This window comes from Neomonachus schauinslandi, chromosome X (assembly GCF_002201575.2).
Source record: "Neomonachus schauinslandi chromosome X, ASM220157v2, whole genome shotgun sequence".
In the NCBI taxonomy this organism is placed as follows: Eukaryota; Metazoa; Chordata; class Mammalia; order Carnivora; family Phocidae; genus Neomonachus; species Neomonachus schauinslandi.
Window position 1 is genome coordinate 20,010,207 of NC_058419.1, and position 15,801 is coordinate 20,026,007.

The 15,801-nt window shown below is 38.4% G+C and overlaps 1 protein-coding gene across 2 annotated transcripts in view; it reads left to right on the plus strand.

Annotated features, from left to right (window-relative positions):
* ENOX2 (ecto-NOX disulfide-thiol exchanger 2) overlaps positions 1-15,801 on the plus strand; it is a 75,204-nt gene that overhangs the window by 37,049 nt on the left and 22,354 nt on the right. For both annotated transcript variants that reach the window (XM_021685673.1, XM_021685679.2), the window contains exons 5-8: positions 3,941-4,174; positions 6,690-6,902; positions 8,868-8,974; positions 13,950-14,064. In XM_021685673.1, coding sequence (XP_021541348.1) covers positions 3,941-4,174; positions 6,690-6,902; positions 8,868-8,974; positions 13,950-14,064 — 669 coding nt within the window. The remainder of the gene's footprint in view (positions 1-3,940; positions 4,175-6,689; positions 6,903-8,867; positions 8,975-13,949; positions 14,065-15,801) is intronic.

Here is a 15,801-nt window from a genome sequence, read left to right on the forward strand (position 1 = left end):
GAGTCCAAAGTCTCTCATGGTTCATCTCCCCCTCCGATTTTCCCCCCTTCATTCTTCCCTTCCTGCTATCTTCTTCTTCATTTTTTTTTTTAACATATAATGTATTATTTGTTTCAGAGGTACAGGTCTATGATTCAACAGTCTTGCACAATTCACAGTGCTCACCATAGCACATACCCTCCCCAATGTCTATCACCCAGACACCCCATCCCTCCCACCCCCCACGTTATTACATTTTCTAAGTGCTGTAAAATATACAGAAGATTTGACAGCACTTAGGAATGATAATAGAGCATTCCACAATAGACAGTTTTAATAAGAACTTAAAGGTCTTGAAAAACTGAACAGTTGTACATAAAAGATGACATGCTGCTCAGGAGGTATCCATCTAAACATCATTGAAATCGGCTCTCTGGCAGCAACTACATCCTGGAAACATTCTCAAGGCTGCCAGGAGAAGGGATTGCAATCATCAGTGATGAGAAAATAACTAAATTTTGCCCTTTAAATTTGAACCTGCTCCCGAAAGCTCATAAGTGCTAGAAATGTCCTGAATTGGTTGGCTATTCTCCCACATTGTAAAAAAAAAAAAAAAAAAAAAGATTAAAACAAACAAAAATCCTTTAGAAAAGGGGCTGGGAATGTAGAAATAACCATTTCTTTCTATTGGAGTTTGAGCATCTTAGGGAGCTGGCATTGTGCACGATGTACCAATCTCATGGCATCACAGTATCTGTCGTGTGTTTATACCAAGCTTTCATATCATCCTCTTGTTTGATCCTCTCCATGATACTGGAAGAATAGGCAAGATAATCATTAATAGCCATTTTTCTGATGGCTCAGATGATCAAATAAGATGACTGAGTGTGAAAGTGCATTGTAAACTGTAAAGAGCCCTAGCAAAATGTGCTTATGAAATGTATTCTTCCTATTTCTAAAAAGAATGTGTAGCAGTTTTAGTGTTAAGGGGCATTCTTTATAACAGCTTCGTTGAAGTATAATAATTGACATACAATGAAATTCACATATTTCAAAAATACAGTTTGGCACATACATGCATATATACAGCTGTGAAACCATCACTACAGTCAAAATAATGGACATGTCCACCTCCCCCAAAAGCTTCCTTCATACTCCTTTTGTGATCCCTTCCTCCTACCCCTCCCTTCTTCTCTCCCCAGGCCACCACTGCTCCACTGTCTGTCAGATTAGTGTGCATTTTCTAGAGTTTCATATAAATGGAATCATATATTATGTATGCTCTTCCTTCCTTGGTATAGACTCAAATTTCCATTTGATATCATTTTCCCTGTGCTTGAATTTCCTTTAACAATTTTTATAGTGCAAGTCTGCTCCTGATTAATTCTCTCAGCATTTGTATGTATCAAAAAGAACTTATTCCACCTTTCTTTTTTGAAAGATATGTTCTCTGGATGTAGAATTCTGGGTGGACAGTGTTTTTTTGTTGTTTTTTTTTGTTTTTCTCTCAGATGTTACTTCATTATCTTCTTGTTTGTATTGTTTCCAACAAGAAATATAATGTTATCTTTTTGTTTCTCTGCACATGTCTTAAGTCTATGGAAGCTTTTAAGATATTCTCTTTTTTATTACTGGTGTTGAGAAATTTGATTATTATATGCCTGGTATAATGTCCTTCATATTTCTTGTGCTTGAGTTTCATTGAAATTCTTAGATCTCTGAGTTTTCATTAAATTTAGACATTTTTCTGCCCTTATTTCTTCAAATATTTTTTTCTATTCCCTCCCCTCTCTCCATTCAGGGCCCCAGTTAGGCTATAGTAGGCCCCTTGAAGTTGTCCCACATCTCATTGGTACTCTGTTCATTTTCTTTCAGTCCTTTTCCTCCATATTTCATTTTGAATGACTTATATTGCTGTGTCTTCAAGTTCATTAATCTTTTCTTCTGCAGTGTCTAATTTGCCATTGGTCCTATCAGTGAATTTTTTTCAACTCAGACATTGTACTTCAAATCTCTAGAAATTTGATTTTGGTTATTTTTTATGTCTTTTGTGTTACTAGTTAATATGGTTACATTTTCTCTAATTTCTTAAGCATATGAAATCCAATTATAATAGTTGTTTTTATGTCCTTGTATATTAATTATATTATCTATATCACTTCTGGGTCCATTTTGATTGGTTAATTTTTTAATCTTTCTTGTGATTTTCCTGCTTCTTTGAATATTGGGTAATTTTTTTATTGGATACCAAACATTGTGAATTTTACCATGTTTGGTACCATATATTTTTCATTCCTGTAAATATTCTTGAACTTTGTTCTGGGATGCAGTTAAGTAACTTGGAAAAATTTTTATCCTTTTAGGTCTTGTTTTTTAAGCTTTGTTCAACAGAACCAGATCAGGATTTAGTCTAGGGCTCACTTTTCTCCACTAACTAAGGCAAAACCCTTCTGACTACTCTACTCTATACTCTGTGAATTATTCTCTTTTTTTCTGCTCTGGCTTATGGGGAAAGGAACTATTCCCAGCCCCATGTGAGCTCCAGGGATTGTTGCCTCTAATGCACAGGTAGTTTCTGCATACACACACACACAGACATCAATGTGCAGCTAAATAATAATGGAGGACCCTCTGCAGATCTCTGAAGTTCTTTCTCTGTGTAGCTTTCTTCTTTCCAGTACTCTGCCATATAAATTCTGTCTGCCATAGTCTCCCTGGATTCCTAGTTCAATCTCTTCAACTCAGGGAGATCACCATGCTTTGACTGAGCTCCTCTCCCTGTCCTAAGGCCTGGAAACTCTCTCCATGTAATAAACTGGAGAAATCATAGGGATCACTTCATTTGCTTCTTGTCTCTCAGTGATCTCTGTCTTCATTGCCCAATGTCCAATGTCTTAAAAACCATTGTTTCATATATATTTTCCATATTTTTAGTTATTTAAGGCAGGAGTTGGTCTGCAAGCTTATGCTGAGAATGAAGTAAAATAAATGTGTGTGGAAGCAGCTAGCTCCACTTCTGAAACTTAAAAAGTTAATAAAAACTTAGTAAATGTTTCTCACATTTTTGTTAAGAGATTTAACTTGGGGGCGCCTGGGTGGCTCAGTTGCTTAAGCAACTGCCTTCGGCTCAGGTCATGATCCTGGAGTCCCTGGATCGAGTCCCGCATCGGGCTCCCTGCTCGGCAGGGAGTCTGCTTCTCCCTCTGACCCTCCTCCCTCTCATGCTCTCTGTATCTCATTCTCTCTGTCTCAAATAAATAAATAAAATCTTTAAAAAAAAAAAAAAGATTTAACTTGGGTAGTACAGCTGGCACAAAAAGTGGAAGTATGGACTTCAATCCTGGTTTTATGAATCCTGGTCTTATACCACTAGATTACAAGCACACTACCTCTTTTTTTTAAGGATCTCAAATTCTATATCACATGGCTCACATACCACTGCCTATCATATCCATTTTTTTTCCAGAAAGAAAAAAGGTTCAGGGTTGCCAAATACATCTAGGAAACAATTTGGGGAATTGAAATGTCAAGCTGATCCATTTAAAGTTTATTAAAATTCTATATAGTGGTATGACTGACACTCCTGAAGTTATCCAAAGACACCACAGTTTGAGGCTACTTTTCCCATTCTTTCCAACCCATGGTGCCATATAAGGCTCATTCTTAATACCATTACCCCTAGAGCCTCCCTCTGCCAGAGGTAGGGTGGCAGATGGAGGAATAGAACTCCTATGAAAAGATTGACCCAACCCATAGAATAGTAAACTGTGATCAGAAATGAAACTATAGTCCAAGTTTTTTGATGGTTCACCTCGCTAGTAGTGGGGAGAGAATTTAAGATTATGTGGTCACTTGAAACTGCTACAACCACATTGGAAGCACTGAACTTGGAAAAGTACTTAACCGTGGTTCACCCACTGAGCCACTCTTGTACTCCTCTCTCTCCCTCTTGTGCACTCAGGTTACCGCATTCGCCTGGGCTCTAGCACTGACAAGAAGGACACAGGCCGGCTCCATGTTGATTTTGCACAGGCTCGAGATGACCTGTATGAGTGGGAATGCAAACAGCGTATGCTCGCAAGGGAGGAGCGCCACCGCAGAAGGATGGAAGAAGAAAGATTGCGGCCACCATCCCCACCACCAGTGGTCCACTATTCAGATCACGAATGCAGTATTGTTGCTGAAAAACTAAAAGGTACAGAAAGCACTTGAGCTTTGTGATTAAAAGAACTCTTTTCTTTGGGGAAATTTAATAGATATATTTGTATTGTTGGCAGTTATCCTTTGAATTTCCCACTAACGGATTCTAAGCATTTCTTGTGTTGGAGTTTTGCAGATAGAGAGATGTACCTAGTAACTGAAGGACCAGAAAAATTTGTCCACACACCTGTGTCTCTACTCCTGCACTGCCTCAAGGGATGGTGTTTTTCTCTCCATACATAAGATGACTAGGATGAGATGCATTTTCCCCACTTTTCTACATCAGAGAATTTTAGCTGTGATTCATGACTTGGGACCTGTCAGGATCCCCTTTCATTGTGGATAACAAGTTAGTTTTGAAATCTAAATCAGAATGATAGTTGATGTCACTCTGGAAAACTCTGGTAAAAATTCCCTTTCCACAGATGAGAAAATGGGGGCCCAGAGAGTGGTCACAGTGTCCATTTTTAGATGGCTCAGAGACTTAGCTACCACCAACCAAAAGATGACTTCTTTAATCACTTAAAATGGCCAACTTATTTCATATGGTGACTATGGAGACTTTGAAACATTGCTAAATCAGACCATTCTCCCTTTAGTTTTTGTTCTTGTTCCCCCTGCTTGACTCTCAGAGCCATTGTTCTAATTTAACTTTAATTGCCCTGCCTGGTCTCCTGTGTTAGTAGTTCAAATCCAGTCTTTTTCATTCTCCAATTATGGTTGATTTTATTGGATGAATGCTGGTGTCCTATTGATCTTGTCGATGATACCAACCCGGCTCTAATGGTATGAATTTTCTGTGCTTCTTGTGCTCCAGACTCAGCACGATGCTGCTAATTCCACTTTCCAAATAGGTCTCATTCACCAAACTTGTTTGCAACATATAACCTAACGGATTCACACATTTAAGAAATCCTTCATTTGGATTGATTTTGTCTTCCTGTAAGAGAAGAGAGACACAGAGTGGAGACACAGAAACAATGGTACATTTTGAAAAGCTGGAATGGCTGAAAGCATTGGTAAAACGTCATGTTTATAGGACACCAAACAGATCAGTTTAATTTTTTTTTTTAAAGAATGAATGTGCTGGTGTGTGGACCTCATGCAAAAAATGAGCAGCAAACATAAAGATTGTATGCAAGTAATTAAATAAAAAGCTGTCCTAAAGGGGAGGATTACCTCTCATTATATGTCTGCACTGAAAAATGGCAAGAGGCAAGAAGTTCAAATCGCAGTGAGAGCTATTTCCACTGGACATAAGGGTTTCTGGCCAGACAGGGATGTGGAGCCCTAGAACAGGCCTTTAGTGGGATGCTAATGGATCTCTCTCTCTCAGGAGCCTCTAACAGAATATATAACTGCCTATCACAGGAAGCTGGACCAGAAGCTTTGGATAAGCTGTACTACTATTTTAACATCAGAGAATAACTCCTAACTAGCTGCAGAAATCTACTTGGAGGGTTCCTCAGGCAAGAGAATCAGGATGTGGAGAAATGTAGAAATAGAATGAATTACATCAAGATAGATTGTGACTGGGACTGAGTGAAAAGCCCAGGGCTGTGGACTGAATGCAGGAGTGATGCTATAAGAGGTCAAAAATATAAGTGTTGATGCCTAAAGAACTACCCGTGTAACTCTTTCTTAAGGCTCCTTCCAACACTATAATTTCATGGATCCAGGATAAAGTTACTATCAAATTCAAGTTAAATTCGAGACTCAGGTTTACTTTTCCTTATTAAAAAAACAGGTCTGTAGGGTTCTGAAGTTCTCTCATTGCTAATTCCTACATTACACACCTGCACACACATACAATCAGAGAGGTTAAGAAATTTGCAATATGTGGGGTGCCTGGGTGGCTCAGTTGGTTAAGCGGCTGCCTTCGGCTCAGGTCGTGATCCCAGGGTCCCAGGATCGAGCCCCGCATTGGGCTCCCCGCTCAGCGCAGAGCCTGCTTCTCCCTCTCCCTCTGCCTGCCTCTCTGCCTACTTGTTCTCTCTCTCTCTCTGTCAAATAAGTAAATAAAATCTTAAAAAAAAAAAAAAAGAAATTCGCAATATGTGAAAACTCTGATCGGTAAACTTTTACTCTAATTAATAAACTCTGTATCAGTAAAGAAAATGTTTTTTTAAAAAGAAGAAACAATTCTTTCTTTTTTTTGTTTTGTTTTATTTTATTTTATTATGTTATGTTAGTCACCATACAGTACATCATTAGTTTTGATGTAGTGTTCCATGATTCATTGTTGCATATAACATCCAGTGCTCCATGCAATACATGCCAATTCTCTTTCTGAAAATTCCTCATAGACTACAACCAGTCTGACTACATTTTGGGTCTTTCGTCCTTTCAGCCTGCCTGCCTGCTGCCTGTGTGTGCACGCATGGCTCTTCATCCTCTGCAGTTCATTTAACAACCACTTCCAACGAGCCATGGTGGGGTCTCCTTGCCAGCATGTTGGGTAGGTAGAGACATGGTTACTTTTGATGATTTGAAAAATCCTCTTTTTTCAGATGATTCCAAATTCTCAGAAGCTGTACAGACCTTGCTCACCTGGATTGAACGAGGAGAGGTGAACCGTCGCAGCGCCAACAACTTCTACTCTATGATCCAGTCAGCCAACAGCCACGTTCGCCGCCTGGTGAACGAGAAAGCTGCCCATGAGAAAGACATGGAAGAAGCAAAGGAGAAATTCAAGCAGGCCCTTTCTGGAATTCTCATTCAATGTGAGTAGAAGTCAGAGTTCTGTAGAAGGGTGAGAGTGTGCTTCACTTTGGCACCACGTTCTCTGCAAGGGAGCCAGGCCTACAAAACCAGTCTGTGTCGAGGGGCAAGGATCCCTTCTTCACTGCCTTGTGCTCTCTTTATATTGCCAAATGCATGAGCTCCAATTTAATGGGATACATGTGGGCACCTCCTATATTTATTTTTGCTGGTATATCTCCTTCAGCACCTTAGAAACACCAACAGCTAGACCACCATCCTGTGCTTTTACTTTTGCTTGTTTTCAAAGTAAGTTATAAGCAGCCTCAGACTTCAGTGGAAAGTTTGGTATTTCATTGCTAAAGTTAGAATACAGCATCAGCATTTACAAGCTTCTCTGCTTCAGATTTGCATCATTATCATATTAAGTTTTTTCAGGTACTACATTTTAGTGAAAGTGTAATTATGTTTCCCAGGGTAATTGAATAGAAGCCAAATTTGCTACTTCTACCTGTTGTTTCTTCAATTTTTTTTTCTGGATGTTGTAGACACTGGGCGGGATGGGAAGCCGCCGAAATGGCCATTTTCTTTCCTTTTTTTTTTTTTTATTATGTTATGTTAATCACCATATATTACATCATTAGTTTTTGATGTAGTGTTCAGTGATTCATTAGTTACGTATAACACCCAGTGCACATCACAACACGTGCCCTCCTTAATACCCATCACCCCAAAATGGCCATTTTCAAAAAGAAGTACTACTCCTGGCAGTTCTTTCTGACCACAGGTCCTGTCCCCGTGCTTTAATAAAACCACCTTTTTGCACCAAAAAAAAAAAAAAAAAGAAGAAGAAGAAGAAGAAGAAGAAGAAAAAGAAGTACTACTCCAATCCTTTCCTAGGTCTCTTAAATGAGAGAGATCAGAAAAATTCTCAAGTGATGCTTGTAGTTCAACATATTATACAATTATGCACTCATATATTTTGAGTAAGGAACTATATTCACCTTAAGAATAAGGATATAGTTTTATGATTTGGCTTTTAAACAATTAAGGCCCACTCTTCTCATATGTAACTTCCCACACTTGACTCATACATAATTAGGATTAAGGAAGAGTTCTTTCATTTTTCCATTTTTATTTTGAAAATATATATGGGCATAGAATCCAGGCAGAGAAAACACATGTTTTTAGGACTTCAAAACAAATAGGAAAAAAGAGCAGCAAGCATCATGGGACTATAAATCCTTAAATCATTCATAGACAGGGTACAATCAGGGCTGTAAAGGCTCTTGTCCTTCTATTCCTCCCCCGTCGCTTCTATTCTTCTCGTGAACTGATTAGGTAAAAGCACCAGAATATTTGTATACATTTCTCCATTTGACATTTTTTAAGAGACTCTGGAAAATATGCTTTAGGACTGCACTTGCAAGTATTCTTCCATGAAACTTCTATTTCTGCAGTCAACGAGCCCATCTACATAGACTTAAAATAGATTCCATTCATCTTAGGTTCCAATTTGATGCTTCTGGTTAAATATACCTCAGAATAACAAAAGGATGGATTCTGTTGAAGTGAAGTATGCAAGCTCATTTTGGAAGGCTAGTTTATGAAAGAAGCCTGTGGTCAGAAGGAGCTGGTACAAGTTCGCCGCTCGCTGGGTCATTAGTACTAAATCACATTCACCACAACTCTTGCCTCACCTGCCTGGATGAATACAGACTGCCTATATTAAAACTTTAGTCACCATTTCACCCCAAACCTTCTGGAGTTCCCTTTATTTGTTCTCCATACTGATATCTCTGCCTTTGAGTCTTCTTTAAGATCGCAGGACCCCAACAAATGTAACCTTTTTGGAGCACAACCATAGCCTAGTGGTGTCATACAAGAAGATACAACAAGCCTGATGCTTCTCTTATTTCTTTTCTCCTCTCTTTTGCCACCCTTGGATGATACTCCGACCTGATTTGACTGCTGATCTGATGCTGCAGTTGAGCAGATAGTAGCTGTGTACCATTCTGCCTCCAAACAGAAGGCATGGGACCATTTCACAAAAGCCCAGCGTAAAAACATCAGCGTTTGGTGCAAACAAGCTGAGGTTGGTAACTTTTTACTCTGGTAGCCCCTCAGGGTGACAGTTTCTTTCTTTAACAAGTTATTGATTTGGAGTTTAGTCAGAATTAAATAGTGCCAAGCTCCCATGGTCACAACAAGGCTCTAATGAAACACTAAGATGTGTTCTATTGCCTGTCACTGTGACCAGACCATGTGCTGCCAAAAGGGTAATAAATGTGCACATGTTGTCTTGAATGCATTCTGCTGGATGAAAACCAGAGTAGTGAAAATATAGCTGTGATAATTTGAAGTTTACTTCTCTAAGCTAGCTAGTCTTGAGTACAACGATAATTACTGACCCGTGTATCTAGTGTTAGTAATATTAGGGCTGTCTTAAATTTATTAGAGCATCTTGACAGTCGAGGCTGGTGTTACATTGGGGCATTGAAATTTCTGAGCCTCTTTGATCAAGTCCACTCAGCCATCTTTATAAGTGGCAGCTTTAAAGGTAACAGAAGACTCTGATTTCAGATTAAGGTTGACACCCAGCTCTGCGCTTGTGCTCAGGTGACTTTTAGCATAGAATATGTCTGAAGTGATTAGGTTGCTATCCTGAGTCCAAGATTTAAAACCAAGGTGGGAGGTTTATTTTCACGTATCTGCCTTTGGAATGGTGATACCTATACTTCAAGTTCTTCTGTTCCTATGGGCAGCTTCCTTACCCAGCCCCTGACACTTTTGATCTGTGTATGCAGCAACTTTTTCAACTTTGTCTCTGAGTCCTCTTTGCTAGTGTGGTAGCAGGTTGGCATAGTCCTTAACGTTTATATAGCATTTGTAAGGCATTTACATTTTATAAAGCACTTTCACGTCGGTTGCCTCACTTACGTGAGCTTCCCAGTAGATGTGGTATAGTGGAAAGAGCACTGGATCTGGAGTCAGAGAATCTAGATTGCAGCTCTGACACATTGCAGCTCTGCAACTTTGACCAATTAGTGAGTCATTCTCAGTCTCTATTTCTTCACCTCTAAATTGGAGATAATAATGAAACCAGTCTTACAGGATTAAATGAGATAAGAGATGTGTAGAGTTTGAAAAATGTAAATGCTATATAAATGGCAAATAGTAATATTTCAGTTTATCATTCATAACTCCATAAGGGATAATAAGTAGGTATGATAGCCATGGTTTACATGTGAAGAAACTGAGACACAGAAATGTCAAGGGATGTACACAAATTACACAGCTACTAAGTGATCAGTTCAAGACTAGAAATTCTTCTCAGAGTGCTGGTATAAACTGCCTTGTGCTTTTGAGTGAATCATTTAATCTTTGTGGACCTCAATTTCCTAACCTATAAAATGAAGATAGCAATCTATTCTTTCTGTCCTTCATGAGAACATATGACATAGTTTGTGGGGCAACAATTTGAAAACTGAAGAGCATTTAGAGGAAAATAAGCCAAACCGTGTTCATCAGTTCTGGCTCAGCAAAGGGATCTGGGAGTCACTGAGGAGAACTCCCTGAAGACATCAGCCCAATGGATAAGTAGAGTCATACAAAGCTAGTAATGTTTTAAATTATTTTTAAAAAGAGAATTAGGAACAAAACAGGGAGCTACTGTCATATAGTAGCACAAGATGATTTTAGAGATTTTATTTATTTATTTGACACAGAGAGAGAGCACAAGCAGGGGGAGCAGCAGGCAGAGGGAGAAGGAGAAGAAGGATCCCCGCTGAGCAGGGATCCCAACATGGGGCTCGATCCCAGCACCCTGGGATCATGACCCGAGCCGAAGGCAGATGCTTAACCAACTGAGCCAACCCGGCGCCCTACAAGATGATTTTAGACTCCTAAGGCTACCCGACTTTGTTGAGCCTCAACAAACAAAATTCAACATTTCAATTCAAACGTTAACTGAGGCACATTCTCTGTCTCAGGCATTATGACAGGCAATTCAGGACAAGATGGTCTTTGCCAGTGTCAAACCTCATTATAATCACCTTGCCAGTAACTGTTCTTTGATGGTAACTGAAACCCAGACTCCTGAGACAGAATGAATTCTTAGAAATGAGCAATTCCTTTCTTCTCTATGCAATGAGTTTGAATAAGACATAGCAAATCTCTCTCTTGACACAGCCCTTTAAATTTCATTTTTCTCAAGCAAGTCACTGTTTTCTTCTATTTTAAGTAATGCCCCTGCAGGACATGAGAGATGCTATGTTGGTAGTTCTATTTTCTAGTACTTCTATTTTTCTATTACCTCTTAACTACCAGTGAAAATACTGAATGGCTTGTGTTTTTAAAAGGGACTTTTATTTATCTGTAGCTAAAACTTATCTTGATATAGAAATTATTACTTTTCCCGGTAAAAGGCATAAAAAATGAGAATATTAGTTGAGATAGTGATTAACTATAGCATTAATTATTAAGAAATCCACTTGAAGTATTTATAATCCCCCTAAATGGAAGCAGTTTTCACCAGACAGCTTTGGATATTTCCTGTATTATGGCCCAATTGGGGCTAACATAGGCAAGGAATTCTCAGCTCAGTGCTGAGAAGCCTCTGATAGGCATTAAGTGGCCTCTAAATGATTGCAAGCTGCTCCAAAATGCAGTTTTCATGCTGACTTTTTTTAAAGTGACTTTTCCAGTGTGATCTCCATCATTTCCAAAGTTCTCCATGCCTACATGAAGATCTGTGTTTACAGCTTGGTAGCACTTCCCTCCAGCCTGAGGAAACTTCTTCCACATTTCTTATAGTGCAAATCTTTGGATGACAAATTCTTGCATTTACATTTGTCTGAAAATAGATTTAATTCATCTTCATTCTTGAAAGAATTTTTCTCTGCTTATAGAATTCTGAATAAACAGTGATTTTTATTTCTTCCTGTACTTTAAAGATACTGTTCCCCTGACTTCTGGCCTATATTGTTTCTGAAAGAAATCAAAGTATTTGAATTGTCTCCTTGTATATAATGTGTTGTTGTTTTTTTTCTGGATGCGTTTAAGAGTTTCTCTATTCTTCCAGTTTTACTGAGAGTAGAACTGACATACAGTACTGTATAAGTTTAAGATGCACAGCATTATGATTTGACCTACATGGATTGTGAAATGCTTATCACAATGAGTTTAGCTAACTAAAGAGTTAAAGAGTTTCTCTTATGTTTTAGTTTCAGCAATTTGACTATGGTGTTCTTAGACATACCTTTTTCACACATCTCCTGCTTGGGGTTCACTGAGCTCTTTGAATATATAGATTAATGTATTTCATCAAAGTTGAGACATCTTCAACTATTTTTTCTTCAAGAATCTTGAATCATTTAATCTCTCCTCTCTGTGATTCTAGTTAGTTTCTCTCTGTTCTTTAGATTGGATAAATTTGTATTGTTCTCTCTTTAAGTTCTCTCTTTGTTCTGCCATCTTTATTGTAAAGTTAGACTCATCCAGTTAATTTTATTTGGGATATTATATTTTTCATTTTTAGAATTTCTATTTGGTTCTTTTTTTTTTTTAAGATTTTATTTATTTATTTGACAGAGAGAGAGAGAGTTAGCGAGAGCAGGAACACAAGCAGGGGGAGTGGGAGAGGGAGAAGCAGGCTTCCCGCCGAGCAGGGAGCCCGATGTGGGACTCGATCCCAGGACCCTGGGACCATGACCTGAGCCGAAGGCAGACGCTTAACGACTGAGCCACCCAGGCACCCTATTTGGTTCTTTTTTAAAGTTTCTGTTTCTCTGCCAAGATTTCCTATCTTTTCATTCATTATGAGATGTTTCCTTTCCATCACTGAGATAGTTATAATAGCTGCTTTAACTCCTTATCTGCTAACTGCCATATCTGGTTCATTTCAAGTTTGATTTCTGTTGATGATCTTTTCTCTTGAAGACAGGTCATCTCATCCTAGTTCTTTGTATGTCAGGTAACTTGGGCTTTGCCTACATTTTTTGAATATTTTGCTTTTAAGGTTCTGATTATATTCTGTTATGTTCATTTTGTTATGTTCTTCCAAAGAAGGTTGACTTCGGTTTCTTTGGTTTTAACAGTCAATTTACTTAATTGAATTTAAGCTGGAAATTATGTCTCTTACATGGCAGCTCAAATCTCAGTTCAGTTCTTTTAGACTTAGCTGTGTTCTTTGGAATCTGTCCTGTGCTTCCATGGTTCAAGGGTCATGCAGAAATTTGAGTAGATATTATAGGCAGAATTTGGATCTCTCTCCCTCTTTGGCTCTCTCCTTTCTGGGATCCCCTCCTCACTTTCCTGTGGCTATCTCCTTGATTTCTTTAGGATGTAAAGACAAGGTTTTCTATTAAAAATGTAGCTACTCTGTGAGCTGCTAACTGTGGTCTGCTGTCAGACTAAAAGGCCCTTAAAAACTGAGAGACCCACATCCTTCTTCCAAGTGTCAGCCACTCTTTAGGATATGCCTGCTTTTGTCTGCTCTCCAGTGCCATCAAGTAGTTAGGGGTTTGGCTTGGTTTGATTTTGTGTTTTGTTCAGAGTATAGTTATTATCCATGGAAGGGTTGATCTGATTGAAGTTCACTCCTGACAGCTCATTTTTGCTGTAACTTCTAAACGTGCAAAAGTTAGATTAAGAGTTCTATTGAGTAAGTCTGTAAGTGGAGAGGGAAGAGGATGGAAAGATGCAAAATTAAAGGATTTGACATGGGAAGGTGAAAATGGCAGAACCCTTCAAGGAAAGTCCAGAAATCCATGTAAGAGGTAAAAGGCCTTTCATGACCAACAGTACTTTCTAATATAGGATGGATATAAGAATCATCAACTGCCAGAGCTCTGGATATGGAACAAATGCCTTATGGAAGACAATGTTAACAGTCTGCTTTGTCTGTCAAGAGAGTTTCAGCCCCAATGTGCCCCTTTGTCCTTGCCTTAAGAGTACTCTGAAGTTTTTTCATATGTCAAAAAACCCTGCTTTATCTTATCCTTAACTCTGTTCATTTCTTCAACATTTTCAAAGCTTTCCCACCAACAAAGCATAACTTTTAACCTTAGGAAATTCGCAACATACATAATGATGAATTAATGGGAATCAGGCGAGAAGAAGAAATGGAGATGTCCGATGACGAAATAGAAGAAACCACAGAAACAAAAGAAACTGAGGAATCAGGTAAAGATAATTCTGTTTTGTTTCATTTAACTAACATCTACTTGCAGGGATGATATTTTGAAACTTCTAACATCCAGTAAGTTATGGGCAGAAAACTGTAAGTCTGGAACCAGCTAGAAACAATTGGTAAAGCCATATAAGTACACAGTGGCTGAATATCAACCCTGTGGCTAAGGATCTTTTTATTCATTCCCATCTTCCATTACAGTGCCGAATTAAAAGTGGACTTTCTTCCCTTAGGAGGGCTAGACATTTAGGCAGCACTGTTCTATACTTGATTTGGATTTGTTAATAGTATGTTCTATAGTAGGAATCATAAGAGAGCTTACACATAAATAGACAACTAGCCAAACATTTTAAAAAGTAGTTAGATCCCTACATCCCGTATACCTTACACCAGAATTAGTAACAGATGGATTTAAGATTCAAATGTAAAAAAAAAATAAACATAGCAAAAGAAATTCTGGAAAATATAGGAGTTGTTTATATAATTTGGGATGAAGTTCTCCAAAGATAAAATTATAAAAGATACTTTTAATAAATTTATCTTCCTATAAATTAAATATTTTTCTTTAAAGAATCACAAAATTAAAAGAGACTCTACCAACTAAGGGGAAATATCTATAATATATGACAATCTACCTACCTGCTGACTTTTATTGTGGTTACTTAGGGGTTTATTGGGAACCAAACAGGAGTCCACAGACAGATGTTTGGGTAAAAGCTTTTGCTCTTACTTAGTATAGTCAGGACCTCACCATGAGACAGGCCACAATGTGGATCCCCAGTGGAACTCATAAGGCAAACCTGTTGAACAATATGACACTATACCACCTTTCAATTTCATAGCAAACCAGGGAGAGAATTACCAGAAGGGAGATAAAAATATCAGCCAAAAGACCAGTATTTTCAGGTAAGCCATTCTAGACAGTCTTAGGAGTCAGTAAGGTACAGTGGACAAAGCACTGGACCTAAAGTTAGAGGACCTGAGTTCTAGTCCCAACTGTGTTCTTCTTGACTCAGGAAGGACTTCTGTCCCACTGAGCTCAGGTTCCACCCTTGTAAGTACATTATACAACCATCTAACAGGAATGTTGGGATGGCTAAACAAATTCATTCATTCATTTAATAACTACTGCATGCCAAGCACTGTGCTAGACATTAGAGATATTGTAGTAAACTGTCCCTACTGTGTGTGTGTGTGTGTGTGTGTGTGTGTGTGTGTGTGTGTGTGTGAGAGAGAGAGAGAGAGACAGAGACAGAGATGGAGACAGAGACAGAGACAGAGACCGACAGAGAACTGGTTGATTATAATGCAAATCAGAATTTCTTGGTTTCAGTACTTGCATATTGAAGTCAGCAGCTTTATAGCCACTTGAGTGGTCCTAGAATCTTCACTCCATGAACAGAAACTCTTAAGGAAAGAAAGCTATCAACTCAGACTTTTAAAAAGGCATTTGTAGCTGTTACATCTGAATTTCCTCTATTTCTGCCATATGTTAGATCCCTAAACATCTAAACCTCCATATATATTGAATAAATCCTTTGTAATCAGTAGATAGCATTTTCAGAACAGTGAACTAATTACTGCAAACACATACTATAAACTTATAGCTAAAAAAACAAAAGAGTTTCATAATAATTGAGTTATTCAAATTAGTTAAGTGCTTAGCCAAGATGTTTTATAGCTGACTAATCTTTGACTTATAGAACTGTCTCCATCTCAGTATCTGCAGT